General features: G+C 38.6%; 1 protein-coding gene across 1 annotated transcript in view; it reads right to left on the minus strand.

Moving 5' to 3' along the window:
* Positions 1-6,714: 6,714 nt before the first annotated feature.
* Positions 6,715-20,884, minus strand: part of LOC118983623 (ERC protein 2-like) — a 48,165-nt gene continuing 33,995 nt past the window's right edge. Inside the window, exon 3 of the mRNA XM_037041288.1 lies at positions 6,715-6,759. Within this exon, the coding sequence (XP_036897183.1) occupies positions 6,715-6,759 (45 nt within the window). The remainder of the gene's footprint in view (positions 6,760-20,884) is intronic.

The raw sequence follows: 20,884 nt of genomic DNA on the forward strand, positions 1-20,884 counted from the left end.
TTTCTACCCTACTGATAAACATACCTTTTAACCATCCCCTGAGTTCTGGCACATGTCCCCTACTTCTCAGCTCAAATTGAACAGTAGTGAGCTGAAGATATGTCTCATATTACCAAAAGTTCATTCATTTCACTAAGTACTAGGAACTACTTATTGCTAATACATGTGCAATATTAATATTAAATGACAATATCTAGACAAAGGTTTTACCTAAATATTCTTAGATGCCCTTGGGGTTCAGAGTAAGGGTAAGGAAGTGAAATAACAATTCAGGTTATTCACATTTTTTAGGAAACATTACAGTTTTCATTGGCTTCTCAAAGAACATATGATTCCCCAAGTTTAAAAACCACAGACAGAGGTTTGTTTTTTTAATTTGGTAAGGCAAATTTTATTTATTTGCTACATTTTTAAATATGAGCAATTTCTAAATTTGGTCATTATTTGCATTGTTTAACTTTCCATCTCATATATTTATATACTTCTACTGGTTTCAATATTCCTTGGGAACTTTTATATATTTTATATGAATATTTCAGAAATATACCTATTTCTAAAAGTTGCAGATCATAACTAGCACCATAACATCATCCACTTGGAGATCTAAGTGTAACGGAATTTACAAAAAGTGGAGGATTTCTTAGACATTATGTAAAGGAATTATGTGCGTGGGTACACTAAGATAAGACATCATGAATGTTATATGCAAATTGCGAGTGAAAGGAGTCCACAGAAACTGAGAGCAACTTGATGGTATATTTACTGGCCAAGTTTTAACCTGCGCAGGGGCGAACTTCCCACATGAGACCGCAGTCCCGCGGCTACGCAGAGCCGCCAAAATGGAAGTCGCACCTGGCTTACAGACTGTTGGGTTTTTATAAGAGCAGGCAAGCAAGCTGGGGATACAGAAGCAGATGTAGCGGTTAGCTATTGGCTCGATTGAACAAAGGCAGAGGTTTTGATTGGTGGGGGCTCTTGTTGGCGGGCAAACCTGAGTGGTGAGCAACTGTCATTAACGCCTTAAGATTAAGCAGGCTCTTTATCTCCATTCCCCAGTTCCTCTAACCTTCCTTGGCGCCTTAGGTTATTAGGGCAGTCTGGCACCTCTAACCTTCCTTGGCGCCTTAGGTTATTAGGGCAGTCTGGCAGCTCTTACAATGAATTGATTCTGGTATCAGTCAATAGCACTTCTGAAATTTCTCCAGTGGGCACAGTCAAGAATAGGGATTGACAAGTTGAGTGTGAAGATCAAGAAATTCCAGAAGGCTACTGATATTGCTGCTGAAATAGCTAGGCATAGGTGAGATTATATGGTATTTGTCTTTTACCGTCTGGCTTGTTTCGCTTAGCATAATGCTTTCCAGTTCCATCCATGCTATTGCAAAGGGTAGGAGCTCATTTCTTTCTGCTGCATAGAATTCCATTGTGTAAATGTACCATAGTTTTTTTGATCCATTCATTTACTGATGGGTACCTAGGGTGCTTCCAACACTTGGCTACTGTAAATTGTGCTGCTATGAACATTGGGGTGCATAGGTTCTTTTGGATTGGTATTTCAGGGTTCTTAGGATATAATCCTAGCAGTGGAAAAAGAACCTAAACAAAAAAACAAACAAACAAGCAAAATATAACCAAAAACACCAAAATAGAGAACAGGCTGACAATGACCAGAGGGGAGAGGGAAGGGAATTTCAGGGGAAAAGGGGAAGGGTTTACAGGAACAAGTATAAACAGGAACATGGACAAAAACAAGGGGGGCATGGAAATGAGAGGGAGGTGGGGAGAGTTGGGGGAGTGAGCTGAGACGGGAATAAAAAGCAGAAAACTGCCCTGGCTGGTGTAACTCAGTGGATTGAGTGCGGGCCTGTGAACCACATGATCGCGGTTCAATTCCCAGTCAGGGTACCTGCCTGGGTTGCAGGCCAGTTCCCAGCAGGGGACTCACGAGAGGCAACCATACATTGATATTTCTCTCCTTCTGTCCGTCCCTTCCCCTCTAAAGATAAATAAATAAAATCTTTTTAAAAAGCAGAAAACTATACTTGAACAACAATTAAAATTTAAAAAAATAAAATAATAATAATAATAATAAAGAAATAGCTAGGTATAGACAGGCAAGAGGAGGTAACTTTGTTTGATTGATCTTGGTCTTCCTAATAACTGAAATAGGGCAAGCTCCCAACTATGTGTTACACAAACATATTTCCTAGAAATGGCTGCCCTTTCTTCCAATGCACCTTTCCCACAAAGTACAAAGTCCAGAGAATCTATCCATCAGGCCTCTTTTCAGAGTTTCTTTCCACATCTCTACGAGGGTGGGAGGGCATAGACCTCACCACTCCCTTGGTCACAGCTAACTGGACCTAGAATAGACTCTGGGTTCAAGCTGGCCAATCAGATTATCAGAGTCTTGGCTTTCTTAATTTGAAACTGAAACAGAGCAACTCTAAGCAGACTCCAATGAGCACTTGAATAGACAAGACACACATGCTTTCCTTGAGTGGCCACTTTTTCACAAGCCACATAAAAAAACCTATCGAGAGAAAAGACAGAAAATGAGAGACTGACTTTGTCATTATTACCACTTATTTTCCAAAAATTTGATTCCAGCCCCCAAAACACCTGGCTGCCTACCTACCCTTAGGATCTGGGAGGAACTCTGCTATGTTCCCAGTAAATCCCCTTTTTTCCTTCAATATGCTTGAATGGGTATTTGCTACTTGCAATTATATTCCCTCTTAAACAAGAAGTGATTTAATGAATTCGTAAACAAATGAGTTGGATTCTCAAAAAGGACAAAGAGGTTTCATAGGAAAGTTGTGGGAAGAAAATGTAATTAGAAACACTGGTACCCAAGAGGGTAAGTTCTGACTTTCAGACACAAGATTTGAAACAATGCAAAATACAAATCCTAAATAGACAGGGCCACACAGGGAGGTTAAAAACCACCTAAAGAGGAAGCTGAGAGGTAAGAAACTGCTAGGCCAGGAGGCTATTTATGTACCCTGAGGTCCCTGTAGATGATGGCAAGATCAGAAAGAACTCTACCTGAATTAATGAGACCACCCTCAATAGAGTTCAGCAATCCATAGTAAAGAGTTTCCCCATTCCTGAAGTTCTGCTCTGCAATTCCAGTAAGTTCGTCGGTCAAAACTACCTGAAAGAATTTGCTGGACCTTTAACGAAACATCCTGAGAGATAATCTCTCTCATTTCTCTGCAGTGGTTTTAATTTTCCAGCTGGTCATGAGGCTGCTCCCTCCTGCCCTTCAGGATGTGTTTTGAGGATAGGAGTGTTCCTTTGGCATTCTCCCCTGCTCATTTGCTTGACAAGGATGCTTTTGCTCCTTCCTGCTTTCCTTCTCTCCTCTGTTGCTCCCGACAACATGGTCCCTTCCTCATTCTCGCTTTCCATCCTTTCTCTGTGCCTCTTCAACAACATCCTGAAGATACTGTCAGACCGCACTGCTACTTTCACCCTACGTTAGGCCTTCCATTCAGCACCAAATTCTCTAGTTTTCAAGCAAATCTGTTGTGTTCTCCTTCAAGACAGTAAGAAGAACACAGTTTGGGGGCTGAGCATATCTGAGATTCAAATCCCAACTATACCTAATGGGAAGGCCTCAGGCAGGCCACCTAATTAATCTCTCTGTGCCTCCTCATCTATAAATGGGGATGCCACATGTTTTGCAAAGCTGTTGAGCTCTCACACACAAAAGCAACTAGCAAATTTCTAGCACATAGATGGAGCTCAAAAATGCTTATTCTCTTCAATTAAAAAAAGTCCTCAAAGACACAGACAACAGTATAGGGATTACCAAAAGGAAAGGGGGTTGAGAGAAGGTACAAGAGAGTAAAGTGGGGATAAACAGTGACAGGAGACTTGACCTGGGGCGTTGAACACACAATCCGATATACAGATGATATGTTATGAAATTGTACACCTGAAACCTATACAATTTTATTAACCATGTCACCTCAATAAATTCAATAAATAAAAAGATAAAACAAAATGCTTATTCTCCCTTCCTTTCATGATCAATGTCAGACATTGACCAAAAAAAAAAAACCACCATAAAAAGTATGTGAAAGCATAAAGAAATGATACTTTTAAAAACAGGTTTAATTTCCTTGAAGGGATGTTCATTTCCTTATAAGATTGATCTCTATTTACCAAATGTCTACTTCTAAAAGAATTCAGGTATTTGAAGATTCATGCTTAATAGTCCAGGTGAAGATTAAAAAAAAAAAGACATTCACAGTTAACTCCTTCCCTCAAAATGATGAATCAGGTTTTATCTTTTATGTCATTGTTTTCACATAAACATATACATTTCTAAAATAATTTTTCAATTATAGGTGACACACAATATTATATTAATTTCAGGTATATGAGTGATTGGACATTGTAAACATACTAAGTGATCACTCTAATAAATCTAGTACCCATTTGACCACACATACTTTTTACAATATTATTGGCCATATTTCCTATGCTATCCTTTATATCCCTGTGACTATTCTGTAACTGCCAATTTGTACTTCTTAATTCCTTCACCCAGCCCCCCAGTCTCTCTCCCATCTTTCAAAATCCCAAGCCTCCAACCTCTATATACATTTGATCATCACGTTACAAAGTGAAATAATTTAGTGCAGGCAAATTATCAAGAAAAACGAAGATATAGTAATCATCCAATTAACTCAAAATTTCTCAGTCTTGTGCCCATTGACATTTTTGACCAGCTAATGTGGAGGGCTGTCCTATTCACTGTAAGATGAATAGGACATCCCTAGCTTCTACCCACTAGTGGATAGAAGCATCCCTAGCTTCTACCCACTAGATGCCAATAGCATATCTCACCTAGTTTCAACAACCAAAAATGTCTTCAGACATTGCCAAATGTTTCCTGGGAGGCAGAACTGTCGAAGTTGAAAACCACTAAGTTAACTTGATCAATATCTATATCACCAAACCAGACAGTACAAGCACAGCCATGGATTTCTAAGACATGAAGTAGGTGCCTCAGTCTTTACTTCTTCTCTCCAAAATGTTCTTACTAAAAAACAAAATGCCTGCATATCACTTCCAAGATATAATTAAATGTTGGCTTGTCAGAGAGAGAGAGAGAAAAAAAAGGCACGTGACAGAATTCTGTTTGTTAGGCTGCCCAAACTCTTTGCTGCATGCCCATGTTCTGCCTAAAACCTACTTCCCAAACTTTTCAAAATGCTTTTCACAGCTTTCAGAACCTGACCTTTAGAGCAGCTTTATGTGTGTGTGTGAAGTAGATTTACAATTTTCTATGTTTTTGCAAAGCCAAACCACTTATTGAGTCCAAATGCCAACTGGGATGGTCGGAATTTGCACACGGATGTCAGTGGACTCCAAAACAAAAACACAAGAGCTCCACCTGCAACTAATTATAGAAATTGAAATTGCAATCTGGCCAGAAGAGGCCAAGTTCAGAACCCGCCCCATCTGCTTTGGCCGATAAAATCACTGTTACTTTTTCTCCTGTCAGCACAGACTTGCTTCTTAAAATCCTCTGAGGACGGTGTCTGTAGGGAGGGAATTGTATCAGGCAGTGAATGTTTTGGGGTGACCACTCCCTCTGCCTTCCCCTCCCAAAGCTTGGTTTCAGTAAGTGTCTTTGGCACATGTGAAACTAAAATCTCATTGAAATATTCCAAAATGTTTTCTTTGGTTGTGAGCTGTTGTTATCTCATAGCCAAAATAAAGTGATCCAGGGAGCAAATGAAACATGGAAATCATTTAGCTCTCCCAAGGTCCAACATACAAGAATGTTTATTTTCCTCTTATTAGCCAAGTCTTTCATAAGAAAACCTGGGAATAAAAATTTGTAAGGCTACTAATACAATGCACATGGCTGATCCTAGGGCTGACTGCAAGAGATTACTGAAGCAAAAACCAGCTGACATCTGTGACAAAGATGTATAGTTCACTTCATATCATTCTCCTACATTCTGGCAAACAAAGAAATCAACTATTGGCTCAGAGCCATGTCATCTATCTTCAGAACCAAAGGAAGTTTTTACCTACCCATGAAAGGCATTAAAATTGTGGTTTCAGTCTAAGTAGATCATTGCCGAAGGCTGGACCAAAGTTTTTCCACCTTTCTGGAAAGGCAAACAAAAGCTACAGTTCTCTGAAAATCTGAGAAAGACTATTTCAAGATGAGGAAGATGGACACTTTTCTTTGGCCCTTCTAAGATTCAGCATTCCAAGTCATGTCATGGTACTAAACTAGTTCATATTATCCAGTTCTAAATCCATGAGCCTATGTAACATTGGGAAAAATACACATAGACACACACACTTCAAATCAGAGTTAAAATTTAAAAACATATACACAGATATGATGTATGACTGACTTCTTAACTTCTCGGGTCTCTTGATTTTCCTTATAAGCCCTAAAAACATTGGGAGAAAGAGAGTGACCAGCCGCTCAAGTCAGTGCAGTGGACACCTGTTTTTATCCCACAGCATCCCTTCACCCTTCGTTTCCGTAACTTCGTGAACTGTTCCTCTCCCAGTGCCTACTGTCCCAACAGGGTTACCAGTCACAGTAATCTCTTTTCACATACCTGTTCCTGCCCCTGCCACATACACTCCCCACGTCTGGAGGCAGGATATAACTAAGGCAGGACCAAATCCTTTCATAAATTTTGCAAGTGGGAAGTAAAGACATAGGAATCACTTAACTCTTCGGTTGTACTGGCAGCCAACACAGTCCGCCACCTGAAGGAAAAAATGAGGCTTACACATAGAGATAGTTATCAAGAACCAGAGATGAAACAATGGGTAGAGACAGAGCCCTACTTCAGCTGGAGACCCTGGGTCCAGGGTCAACCCTATGCACCATACCTCAGCCTTCCTGCAATTTCATCACAGCAACTAATAAATTTTCCTTTGTTGCTAATTCAGGCTTGGAGAAGCATCTGTGTCACTACTTTGGAATATTGCCCAATACAATTAGTAAGTAGATTCCTTCCTTCTACTGTATACAGTCCTTTGAGATCTCCTGTATCCTCCTGAAATGTACCTATTTTTATGGTTATCATGACTGGTAATTATTAATGATTTTCTATGTTTCATCAGTTAGGAAGTTATTGAGCAGCAAGTAATAGAATATCCAACAGTGACTTAAACAACTAGGGGTTTATTTTCTCACGTGACTCGAAGTCAGGAAGCAGGCCACCACTGTTGCTGATGCACTTGCTCAGAGATGGCTGGGCATATGTATCTGTGCTTGTCTCAGTCTCTCTCCCATGGTTACTATACGGATGACACAGCTCTAGGCAGCACATCAGCACTCAAGAACCATTGCTGATGACATTCAGTCCTTTTAATAGGAAAACAAAAGCTTTCCCAGAATCTCCCAGACTTCCACTTGGGTTTTGTTTGCCAGGTATTTGATTTATACATATGTACATAAAATCAAGTATCTGGCAAATAAAAATTCCATCCAGTCCCTCTCTGCTTTGGTAGAGAGTAGATTTCCCTGACCTCAATGACTTAGGCCTTACCATTGAACATGCTTTAGGCAGTTGAATGTCAGTGGATATGATCCAAACACAGGCTTTTAATGTGTTTGTAGGATTTGGTTGGACACTTGGGAAATACTGGCTTTGAGGGACCCATGGATCTCAGACAGAGTCGTAGAAGGAATGGAGCCTGGAAGAAGGCACAGATATAAGACAGGTCTATTTGAGCAATAAATATATTTAAGTCCTATTTACAAACCTGAGGGAACCTGACACTCCAGGACTGAGCCAGTGATTCCACAAACATTCTCAAGGTGATTTGCAGCTTCATTGAACTGTCAGCAGACCCTTCACAATACAACTGCCTCACCACATTCTCAAAAAACTATATATAGTTGATTCTATCACCCACTTCCAATTCTTCATATCTGGACATTCACAATGAAATTAGTATCTTAGAACAGAGTTGAATGACCCCTATTGAAATAACCTACAGTTATAAAAATAAAAGAGAAAATAGTAATAAAGGAAATACAGAAATGTGATCTAATTCTTGACCTTTTCAAGTTACAGGCTAAAATGAGAATCAAACCATATATTGCAACTAGCTCAAAATCTCATCAAAAAACCCATATTAATATTGATTTAGAGTAGATTATTTCCTATTGTATTAAGCCAGAAATAGAAATTATCACATAACCATACCTTAAAAGCTATAGCGTTCCCCAGCCAGGTTTACTTACACTTCTTAGGTTACATTTCCCAATGACCTTGTCCCACTTCTGCACACACGAGATGGGTAAATACTAAATCTGGTACAATCTCCCAGTGTGTGATGCTATTTATATTTATGCAGATTCTTCTCTAGCCATGCACAACTTAGGAAAATGTTTAAAAATTGTTTTATTACACCTAATTTTGAAAAATAATCCATTAAAAATACAAAGAATAATTGCACAAAATATCCAGGAATATGAAAAGTCAATAACTTATTTGCGCCAAGCTGTAAGATATAAGTCTTTATGAACTTTTTATAAATTTATTTTCTGTCATGTTTTCTCTCTCTGATCTCCATCACACAGGTAAATAGAATAGGGCTACCAAGAAAAAAACAACCATATAATCTTTTAGAAAAAATTGGATCACTTTACATCCATTGTAGTTGCATGCTCCCACAGCCAACATCCACCCCAACCCCACACAGGCTAGGCCTTATTAAAAATAATAAGGGGGCTAGCTCAAGTGGCAGCCAAACATCTATTCTAAATCTTTTCTCCTCACCACTCCCCAAATCAACCTTCAAGTGTGACATTAAGAGCATGGACTATGTGTTCATGCCATTCCAAAGAATTAGCCATAATATGCCACTGCAGTCTTCTTCCATTCAAGAAAGTACACTATGAAGCAAAAGGCACAAGTGATAGCATAAAGATAACTCTGCAACTATGCATTCCAGTAAAGTAAGCCAGTGATTCCAAATGTCAGTACGGTAACTCTTAGCAGTCACAAGTGTATTTCTATTCATGCATACCTGTATAGCTGAGAAGTATGGAGACAGCCTGGAGGTGGGGGTGGTGACCTGGGCTATAATATTCATCCAGGAACCCGAGTATTACCCCTTTGCACAGGCAAAATTTGGTCACAGTTACCCACCCACTGGCTCCAAGGTTCCAAACAGTCCTGTACATCTTGTAACATACACAGGGTATTCAACATCCTCCCTTAGATCTGGGATTTGATTCAGCTCCCTTGGACAGAACCACCAGGACTTCAAAATCTACTGCAAAAGCACTGGTGACTGGGAGCCCTCTACAACACTGAACACAAGAGTAAAAAGTCTGTGCTGACGAGCATTAAATTCACAGAACAATAAATATCATAAACATGAGCACTCTAGCTTTCTCACCTTTACTCTTTAATGGACCTGCCCCATTTCCATTTACAGAGTACAGTTCAAATTGTCTTAGATTATTTGAGTTTAGATTAGTGAAATTCTAATTATCCAAATAGAGGGTATCCAAATACCCTCCAATAGAACTACATTTGTAAATGCACTCTCTGGTTGTTATGGATAAGAAACCATAATCAAGTGTCTCGTGTCTCTTCCACAGTCTTTTCTTCCACATAGAAAAAGTTTCCATGATTTTTTCTCTGAAATAAAAGTAGAGTAAGTTACAGTAAATGGTAAAAACCCTAAACAACACAAAAACCATTTCTAGGAAAAAAATAAATAAATTCCTAATTAAGAATAAAAGTACTAAGTACACTAAATTACATTCTTAATGATTCTATCAAAACTACAGATGCTTCTCAAATTATAATGGGACTATATCCCAATAAACTCATCACAAGTTGAAAATAGCATAAGCTGAAAATGCACTTAATACACCTAACCTACCAAACATCATAACTTAGTCCCACCTGCTTAAACATGCTCAGAACACTTACATTATCCTACAGCTCAGCAAAATAATCTAATACAATGAACACACTGAAGAATATTAGATATGATCACATGGCTGACTGGGAACTCACTATCATTGCCCAGAATCACGACAGAGTATACTACTGCATAGTGCTAGCCCAAGAAAATATAAAAATTCCAAGTACAGCTTGTACTGAACACATATCTCTTTTGTAACATCATACAGTCAAGAGCAAGTTGAGCCATTATAAGTCAGGAATCATATAGTCATTTTTTACATCTAACATATATGAAGTATGACCTTCCTATTATAGTAAGATTCTATTCACAGCTCAGTGATTCTATAAGAAGGTAATGAACACAAAGTTAAGATTTAGACACTGGCACAAAATAGACCAAAGCTTGAAATTCTGACTCTGTCAATTAGTAGCCATATGAACTTGGGCAAGCTGCTTATTCTCTCTACATTTATTTTTCATCTGTAAACTGGGACAAAGTCTAGTTTACACAAAGTCTAATGTACGCAAAGGTCTAAGCACAATGCCTAACACATAATGCTCCCAACAGATGTTTGATTGTAGCAGCAGCATAACAGAAACAGCAGCAACAGCAGAAGTCTGCAGTACTGCCCAAACTTTATTTCATCCAGCTCTACTTTTTGACAAACTTACAAACACCACTGGTAGAAATGTCTAGTTTTCCCTCCCATCTAACTGCACCCTCCTTCTTGAAAAGAAGAGAGGACTACACCTCTCAGCCCTTTGCAACTGTGTCTTTTCAAGTCCAAGGAACTGAGGAGACAATGGGCCATCTCTAGGTACTCTTGCTCTCCTTGGCCATGTGCCAAGATGCAGAAAGCCTGGATCCTGCATCACTGCCTGAAGGAGAACTACCCTGGAGAGTCGCTTGCCCTGCTTCATACTTCAGGTGAATACAAAATAAATTTCTGATGTGTTAAGCCACTGATGTTTAAGGTTTGTTGATTACTTAATCAGGATCTACCCTATCTTGACCAAAAGGTATTCATATACCCCTAAAAAGGATCCCGACATATTTCCAAAAGGGGAAGAAAGGGCATTTCAATCTTTTTAATAACTTATTTTTTGTCAATCTTACTATTCTTTACTTTGTAATACTACCTCACATTGCAAGTAAATTGACTTTTCAAACTCTCCATGCTTCTTCCTCCTTTTATATTTTTAACCTAAAAAAAGAAAATAATTAAAGAAGAGGAAGATGGCAACAGGGTAGGAGGGAGCAGATTCCACTTCCCCCTACACATGGGAGAAAAACCTGGCCGATCTATGGAGGAACAGAACAAACAGCCAACAGTACCCCAGCATATATAAAAATAAGAGACCAAAAATTGTAGCAAACACTGAAAAAACAGACGGTAAGGAGAGTGCTTCAGGACAATAAGGTTCCAGGGACCAGCTGGGAGACCAGGGCAGCTGTAGCCACAGGCCCGGTGCCACCCACAAGGTCTGCCACAGAGTCCTTGGGAGAGAGCCAGTCAACAGTTCCCTCCCTCCCTGGCCAAACAAGGTTTAAGCAGCACCAGGAGAGACCTGGTTGCTTGAAGTTGCAGAGAGGGGAATAAGGACAAAGAGGCAAACACACAGGGGCTGTGATCACCCTTGGAGTCTCTGGTTGCCGGCTTGGGAGAGTTGAGAGTCATGCAGTGACAGGCACTGAACCCCGATAGTCACCAGTCTGGCTGGAGAATTGGGCTGTGCAGAGAGGCAGGCTTGAGTAGAAGAAATTTCTCAAAAAGAAAAACTGTTTGGGGAATTCTTTTGCAACAGCCCCTCTGCCTACTCCCCACCCAGCCAGGCAGCAATCCCAAGGTTGCATGGAAGGTTGAGAGGAAGGCCATGTGGAAGGCCCTGCTCACCCCCATAGCACTGGGAAGGGTTCCTGCCCGAACCTGCAGGACCGAGGCAGCCTGGCCAAGCGCGCACACACACCAAAGCCTACAGCAGTAAACCTGGGGAAAGAGCACTCTGAGGAAGACCTGGATCCCACACCCAAGACTTGCTCTAGGGAGAGCATAGGCAAGACTGGCTGAGTGCAGATCCTGAAAGGAGAAAAGCCATACCAATTGCCCCTCAGCCTGCTGCAGCCAGCAAGATCAGAAAAACCAGTTTGGCCAGTTTGAAGCCAACCTGAGGGTTTTTTGTTTTGTTTTCTTTTGTTTTTTGTTTTAAGTAATCTTTTATTTTTTTGTATTTGTATTATTGCTTTATCTTATAATACCTTTTCCCTCCTTTCCTTCTTTCTTGTTTTATTCCTTCTTCCTTTTTTTCCAGTTTTATCTCTTCTTCATCCCTTCTCCTGCTTTTTAAAAAAAAATACCCACAAATGAGACAATAAAAAGTTCACAGTTCACCTAGAACTGTGAAAAGACTAGAGTTGGACCCAAAGAGGGGGCATCCCAACAGTTGACACCATGAAGCAAATTTCACTTTGCTATTACACAGAAGCTGCAAGTTATTGCATATTTGTATTATTATTTTTACATTATTCTTACATCTTTTATTTGAATAGTATTTTTGTATTCCTCTTCTTTCTGTTTAGCCTTCTTACCTTGGCTGGTTATATTGTATCATTTGACAGGCTTTCCTGTTTTCTCTTTCACAGTGTATTGCTAATTTACTGTCCTTCATGTCACTTGTGTTCCTTCAGCACGCTACTCAAGGTCCTATACCCCCTATTCTTGTTATCCAGATCACATTGATTCTGTCATATGATTGTTACTGTAATATTATTGTAAGTAATAGCTTGTTCATACAATTGTAAATACTTCACTACACATCTCCCAAATCTCAGCCCACTTCACATTTCCCTGAACTCTATTACTGCACTGGTTAACTCTATTCTTTCACACACTCCACCTATTTACTATCCTTTACTCTCATCTTACCTCAGAACCTGACCTCCCACAACCTCACTGCTTTCTAGACCCAACTCACAATCCTTCCCTCCCCAACAAGAGTCTTATCTTCTTGCCATCCTTTCTAAAAAGTGGTTAGTTGGGTGGAAGATCACAGATAACACTATACATAGCCAAAAGATCTTCCATCTCTTCTTTACCAGCTGCTACTGTGAATAGCATAGAATACTCTCTTGCTGTCTCAAACCATTTTGCCTTCCTTTCCAACTGATCACAAAAAAGAGTAGGTAGAAGCGGGGAACACAGGATACTCAGAGGAATAGGAAAACCAACAACAAAGGAACCACCAACAGATAACAAACGAAGAAGGTGAGGGAGGGAGTGGAAACCACACAAAACTCAATCCAGGACCTATCTGGAAATACAACTAAATAGTGGAGAAACTACCCAGTATAAACAACTGAACAAGAGCAAAAGAGAATCCCCAAAACCTTGCACACATGAAAGAACCAGCTTCAAAACAACGTGCCCTAACTAAAATAACAAAATATAAGAGGTGGTGGACAGAGTGACCCTCAGTTAACCAGCTGGTGGGAAGGACCCACCAAAGAAAGACCCCAAAACAACCAAAACCCAAAGACAAACACAAAGCCAACTTAAACGACAGCCCAAGATCAGTAACTCGAGAGATCAAGGAGACTATACCACTGAATCTCACAGGTATTATACCACAGAAGTTGACACCATAAACACAGGGAGCCAGAACAGATCGATTTCAAAAGCTGAAGCTAATAAGAAGAGTCTCAAAAACAATGGGAAGACAAAGAACCAATCCCCAAAAGAAAGTAAAGGAGAAAGCCTCAGAAAGAAAGTTAAATGAAATAGAGGCAACTCAACTATCAGATATTGAGTTCAAAGCAATGGTTATCAGAAAGCTCAATGAGTTCACAATGAGCCACCAGAAACTACAGGGAAGCTACAACGAACTCGCTGCAAGTTATGTCAACATGAAATGGAAACAGAAACTATCAACAATGGCCAAGACCAAATGAAGAATACAATTTCTGAACTGAAGAACACAGTAGAAGGATTCAAAAACAGGATTAATGAAGCAGAAGATCAGATCAGCAAGTTGGAGGGCAAAATAGAAAAAACACCCAGAAAAAGCAAGAAAAAAAAGAGGCTCAGAAATAATGAAGAGGGATTCAGAGAAATGCACGACAATATGAAATGTAATAATATCCAAATAATAGGGATACCAGAAGGAGAAGATGAGAAAGAGATAGAAAACCTATTTGAAAAAGTAATGATGGAAAACTTCCCTAACTTGAGGAGAGAAACAGTCACACAAATCCAGGAAACACAGAGATCCCAACCAAAAGAAACTCAAAGAGGCCCACTTCAAGACACATCATAATTAAAATGGCAAAATTCCAACACAAAAAGAGAATCTTAAAAGTAGCAAGGGAGAAACAGGAAGTAACATACAAGGGAACCCCGATAAGGTTAGCTACTGACTTCTCAATGGAAAATACTCCAAGCAAAAAGAAAATGACAACAAATATTCCAAGTTATGAAAACCATAAGCCTTCAGCCAAGACTACTTTACCCAGCAAGGCTCTCAATCAAGATAGAAAGCCAAATGAGGAGTTTTTCAAACAAAAGAAATCTGAAAGAATACACCTCCACCAAACCAGCTCTGCAAGACATGCTAAAAAAGAATGCTCTAAGGAAAGGAAGGAAAAAGAGAGAGACAAAGGATCACAGGTACACAAATGGCAATGAATAAGTACCTATCAATAGTAATATTAAATGTAAATAGATTAAATGCTCCAATCAAAAGACATAGAATAGCTGAATGGATAAAAAAGCATGACTCACACATATGCTGCCTACAAGAGACCCACCTCGGGACAAAAAACCTACACAGACTGAAAGTGAAGGGCTGGAAACAAATTTTCCAAGCAAACAGACGGGGGAAAAAAGCCAGGGTAGCAATTCTCATAGCAGACCAAACAGACTTCAGAAAAGGGCCATAAAGTGAGACCCAGACGGTTACTTCATAATACTCAAGGGAAGAATCCACCAAGAATACATAAATATTGTAAATATATATGTACCCAACATAGGAGCTCCCAAATACATAAAGAAAATCTTGAGGACTTCAAGAAAGATATTGACAGCAACACAATTATAGTATGGGACTCAACACCACACTGTCAAAAATAAACAGATCTTCCAAACAAAATATCAACAAAGATATTGTGGCATTGAACAATGCCCTAGATGAAATGGAGTTAACTGATATATAGAGAGCCCTTTACCCCAAAGAAGTTAAATACACATTCTTTTCAAATGCACATGGAACAGTTCCAAAGATAGACCACATGATAGGACACAAAACAAGCCTCAACAAATTCAAGAAAATTGAAATCATACCAAGCATTTTCTTCAACCACAAGAGACTGAAACTAGAAACTAATACCAAGGGAAAAAAAACAAAACACTCAAAATCATGGAGATTGAATCACGCTATTAAACAATGAATGGGTCAAGAATGAAATTAGGGAAGAAGCCAAAAAGTCACTGGAAACAAATGAAAATGAACTCCCAACAACTCAAAACTTATGGGACACAGGGAAGGCAGTCCTGAGAAAGAAATTAATAGCAATACAGACCTACCTAAAAAAAGATAGACACATTTCAAACAAACAACCTAACCCTATGCCTACAAGAACTCAAGAAACAACAACAAAGACAGCCCAGAGCAAGTAGAAGGAAGGAAATAACCAACATCAGAACAGGAACACGGGGGGTGGAATGGGATGGGAGTAATAGACAGAAAACTGTACTTGAAAATAAATAAATAAATAAAACAAGTAAAAAAAAAAGAACAGAATTAAATGACATAGAGATGAAAAGCACAATTCTAAGGATCAATGAATCCAGGAGCTGGTTCTTTGAAAAGATAAGCAAAATAGATAAGCATTTAAGCAGCTCATTAAGAAAAAAAGAGAGAGGACCCAAATAAACACAATCAGAAATGAAAGAGGGGAAATTACAACTGATACCACAGAAATACAAAGGAGTGTAAGAAATTACTATGAAGAACTGTATGCCAAGAAATTTGAAACCTAGGTGAAATGGACAAATTCCTAGAAAAATATAGTATTCCAGAACTCAATGAAGAAGAAGCATAAAACCTGAACAGACCAACAACAGCAGATGAAATTGAAGCAGTAATAAAAAAACTCCCATCACACAAAAGCCCTGGACCAGATGGTTTCACAGGAGAATTCTACAAAGCTTTTAAGGAAGAGCTAACCCCTATTCTTCACAGACTATTCCAAAAAAATCCAAAATGATGGAAAACTCCCAAACTCTTTTTATGAAGCCAGCATCATCCTAATTCCAAAACCAGACAGAGACACAACAAAGAAAGAAAACTTCAGGCCAATATCACTGATGAACATAGACCCTAAATCTTCAACAAAACATTGGCAAACCTTATCCAGCAATACATTATAAGGATCATGCACCATGATCTAGTGGGATTCATCCCAGGGATGCAAAGATGGTACAATATTCGCAAATCAGTAAATGTAATAGATCACATAAACAAAAGCAAAGACAAAAATCACATGATCATATCAATAGACGAGGGAAAAGCTTTTGATAAGGTACAACACCCATTTATGATAAAACCACTCAGCAAAGTGGCAATAGAGGGAGCATTCCTCAATATAATAAAGGTCATATATGAGAGACCTACAGCCAACATCATACTCAATGGGCAAAAACTAAAATCTTTTCCACTAAGATCAGGAACAAGACAAGGTTGTCCACTTTCACCACTTCTATTCAATATAGTATTGGAAGTTTTAGCCACAGTGATCAGACAAGAAAAGAAAATAAAAGGCATCCAAATCAGAAAGGAGGAAATGAAACTGGCATTGTTTGCAAATGACATGATAGTGTACATGGAAAATCCTATAACCTCTACCAAAAAACTGCTCAAACTAATAAATGAATTTGGCAAAACAGCAGGATACAAAGTCAATATCCAGAAATCAAAAGCATTTTTGTATACTAACAATGAATCAGCAGAAGCAGAAATCAAGAAAAAAATCCCATTCGATTTAGCAAAAAGAAAAATAAAATATCTGGGAATAAACCTTGGAGGTAAAAGACCTGTATGCAGAAAACTACACAGGACTGAAGAAAGAAATCAAGGAAAACACAAACAAATGGAAACATATATCGTGTTCATGGATTGGAAGAATTAACATCATCAAAATGTCCATACTACCCAAAGCAATTTACAAATTCAATGCAATACCTATTAAAGTATCAATGGCATATTTCACAGACATAGAACAAACATTTCAAAAATTTATATGGAACCATAAACGACCCCCAATAGCAGCCACAATTTTGAGAAAGAAGAACAAAATAGGAGGGATCACAATACCTGATATCAAACTGTATTACAAGGCCACTGTAATCAAAACAGCCTGGTACTAGCATAAAAACAGGCACATAGACCAATGGAACAGAACAGAGAGCCCAGAAATAAACCCAACTCTCTACAGTCAATTAATATTTGACAAAGGAGGCAGCAACATAAAATGGAGAAAAAAATACCCTCTTCAACAAATGGTGTTGGGAGAACTGGACATCTACGTGAAAAAAAATAAAACTTGAGCACCAACTTACATCATAAACAAAAATAAATTTAAGGTGGATAAAAGAGTTAAATATAAGCCATAACACTATTAAACTCCTAAAGGAGAACACTGGCAGGAAAATCTCAGATATTTCACGCAGCAACATTTTTACTGATATGTCCCCTAGAGCAAGGGACATAAAGGAATGAATAAACAAATGGGATCTCATCAAAATAAAAAGCTTCTGTGTGGCTGAAGAAAACAGTGTTAAAATAAAAAGACAACCAACTGTATGGGAAAACATATTTGCCAATGATACCTCAGACAAAGGTTTAATCTCCAAAATATACAAAGAACTTACATGACTCCACTCTAAGAAGACAAGAAACCCAATTAAAAACTGGGCAAAGGACTTGAACAGACACTTCTCCAAGGAGGATATACAGAGGATACAGAGACACATGGAAAGGTGCTCAATATTGCTAGCTATCAGAGAGATGCAAATTAAAACCACAGGGAAATACTGCTTCACACTGATCAAAATGGCCATCATAAACAAAGGAACAAACAAGTGCTGGAGAGGTTGGGAACAGGGGACCCTGGTGCACTGTTGGTGGGATTGCAGACTGGTACAACCACTATGGAAAACAGTATGTAATTTTCTCAGAAAACTAAAAATGGATCTGCCTTTTGAACCAGCAATTCCACTGTTAGGATTATATCCTAAGAACCCCGAAACACCAATCCAAAAGAACCTATGCACCCCAATGTTTATAGCAGGACAGTTTACAATAGACAGGTGTTGGAAGCAACCTAGGTGTCTATTAGAAAATGAATGGATAAAATAACTATGGTACATTTACACAGTGGAATTCTATGCAGTAGAAAGAAAGAAGGAGCCCCTGCCCTTTGCAGCAGCATGGATGGAACTGAAAACATTATGCTGAGTGAAATAAGCCAGGCAGTAAAAGACAAATACCATATGATCTCTCCTTTAACAGGAACCTAAACAATGAAACAAACTAGCAAGCAAAATATAACCAAAGACACTGAAATAGAGAACAGGCTGACAATGACCAGAGGGGAAAGGGGAGGGAATTTCAGAGGAAAAGGAGAAGTATAAAAGACATATGGACAAAAACTAAGCGGGGTGAAAATAGGAGGGAGGTGGAGAGTGGGTGTGTGGGCTGGGATGGTAGTAAAAGACAGAAGACTGTACTTGAACAACAATTAAAATAATTTTTTTTCAAAAAAGAGAAAACTATTACATTTTACTTATATTTAATAAATACTAGAGCTTTCCCTGGGTCTTATATTACAAGGTCATATGTCACCCACAGTACCCAAGGTAGCCTAGAATCATAATAGGTTCCAGAACAAGGAAGGGGTAATGGGAGCACCTCAGCTATTCATTTGCTTCCAGCTTAAAGCAACATGGGACAGTTAAATATAACTGTGGATGTTACCTAGTTTAAACTGAACTAACCCTCATGAAATAAACAAGGGGGGTTAAATGTTTTTACTAGAAGCCAAATGGTTTTGTGTATCATTAAAATTTTCTCTGGCTGATGTGACTCAGTTAATTGAGCACTGGGCCTGCAAACCAAAGGGTCATCAGTTCAATTCCCAGTCAGGGCACATGCCTGTGTTGCAGACCATTTCCCCAGTAGGGGATGCATGAGAGACAACCACACATTGACGTTTCTCTCCCTCTCTTTCTCCTTCCCTTTCCCTCTCTCTAAACATAAAATAAAAAATAAAATCTTAAAAATAAATAAATAAATAAAATTTACCTCTGTATTCTATTTATCTCTTCCAGATCTAAATTTTTGTGAATTATATGACAGTTACACATCATGTCATTTACAAATAATTATACATATGTAAGTAGAAAGTCTACACTCAAAAAACATTTAATGATCAAAGCATAAGATAAAAGTAATTTTAGAACTGACAATTTAGAGAATGACTTTCAACTTTGTCACTATTTGCATCATTCCTAAGCTGCTTTAACCATTTCCCAAAATAACCAACAAAGGAAGAAAAGCAGTACAGAACTAGGGAAATGCACAGAGATGTAACAGGTTCACAGGATTTCATGAACCAGCAAAGTCAGAAAAAAAAAACAGAAACAATAATTAAGAGCATTAATTTGATTTAGGGGTAAAAGATGAGATTTTCTGTTCCAACTAAAAACCACATTTTCATAACTGAAAATCAGCATAGGCTCTGTCAGATAATCAAAGGTATAAGATGATTACTTTCCACTTAGAAGGAAAACAAAGAGCAAGTTCTCATAAAAATCAGAAATGTTTCTATGAGTGCTTGGCCTCCAAAGGCATGGTAGCCAGGGTAACAGAGAGGAGGGTCACTTTATTAGGCCAATGTAAAGATCAATTATTGGAGAATCATTGGTGTATAGCCAAGTTTAAATTATCTCAAATTTCTACATAAAATTAAATAATATCTGAGAATTTTTCTAGCCAAATGGCATGGCACCCACTAATCTTCTATTCTCCATCTCTTAGTTCTTACTGGTATCTCACTACCAGCAAGAGTTGAAGCTGGAATTTAAACCCAGGCACATCCCGAAGACTTTTGAAAACAGCATAATATAAATGAGCCTCACAGAACAGTTAGGATGTGAACATCAAGATTGGCTGGGACTGAAAGGGAAGAAGCAAAGAGAGGAGGCACTGTGAAGTCCTCCAGCAAACGATAATGGAAAGAGCAAAGGTATGGAGGTGGGAACCCTTGAGGACTTGCAGGAATTACCATGCGGTGGTTCTGGCAGCAATAGGAGATGTGAGGGAGGAGGTACAAGATAATACTGGAAAGGCTAATTCAGGCTTTCCAGTAGAAGGCTGAGACAAAAGGGTAGACTTCATTCTGGAGGCAATGAGTAATTACTGAGGACTTTAAAGCAGGGAAATGGCACAACTACAGGTAGAGTCTGGGAAAACTAATCTTGCTATGACTTAGAAGATGGATCAAAGACAAGTAAGGTGTCATGAACATAGTATGTACTTATATTGAATGGATGAGGCAAAAATGTACTGTGTTTCTCTAACACAATATCAAGCTCAATCTACCCAACAGTACTTAATATTGTTTAGTTTGCTACTTAGAAAATAAACTCCACTCATTCTAAAAAGAAATAATCTGCTGGAACTAAAACAAAAGTCAATCCACCAGTCAAATGTGACCCACTAAATGTTGCTGTTAAAATGTCTACTCTTGCAAAAATTAATATTTCACTCTTCTATTCAATGGGAAGTACATCTGAGTTGCTCTTGTGACTGCTGAAAAAGAAAACAAAATTAACCAAGTGTAAAAGTTAGGCAGTGAGAAGTGATCCTCCCTCTTCTGCAACCATGTGAAAAGGTCATTGGAA

Source organism: Sturnira hondurensis, unplaced genomic scaffold (genome assembly GCF_014824575.4).
Source record: "Sturnira hondurensis isolate 20B ecotype Veracruz unplaced genomic scaffold, ASM1482457v3 Scaffold0002840, whole genome shotgun sequence".
Lineage (NCBI taxonomy): Eukaryota > Metazoa > Chordata > Mammalia > Chiroptera > Phyllostomidae > Sturnira > Sturnira hondurensis.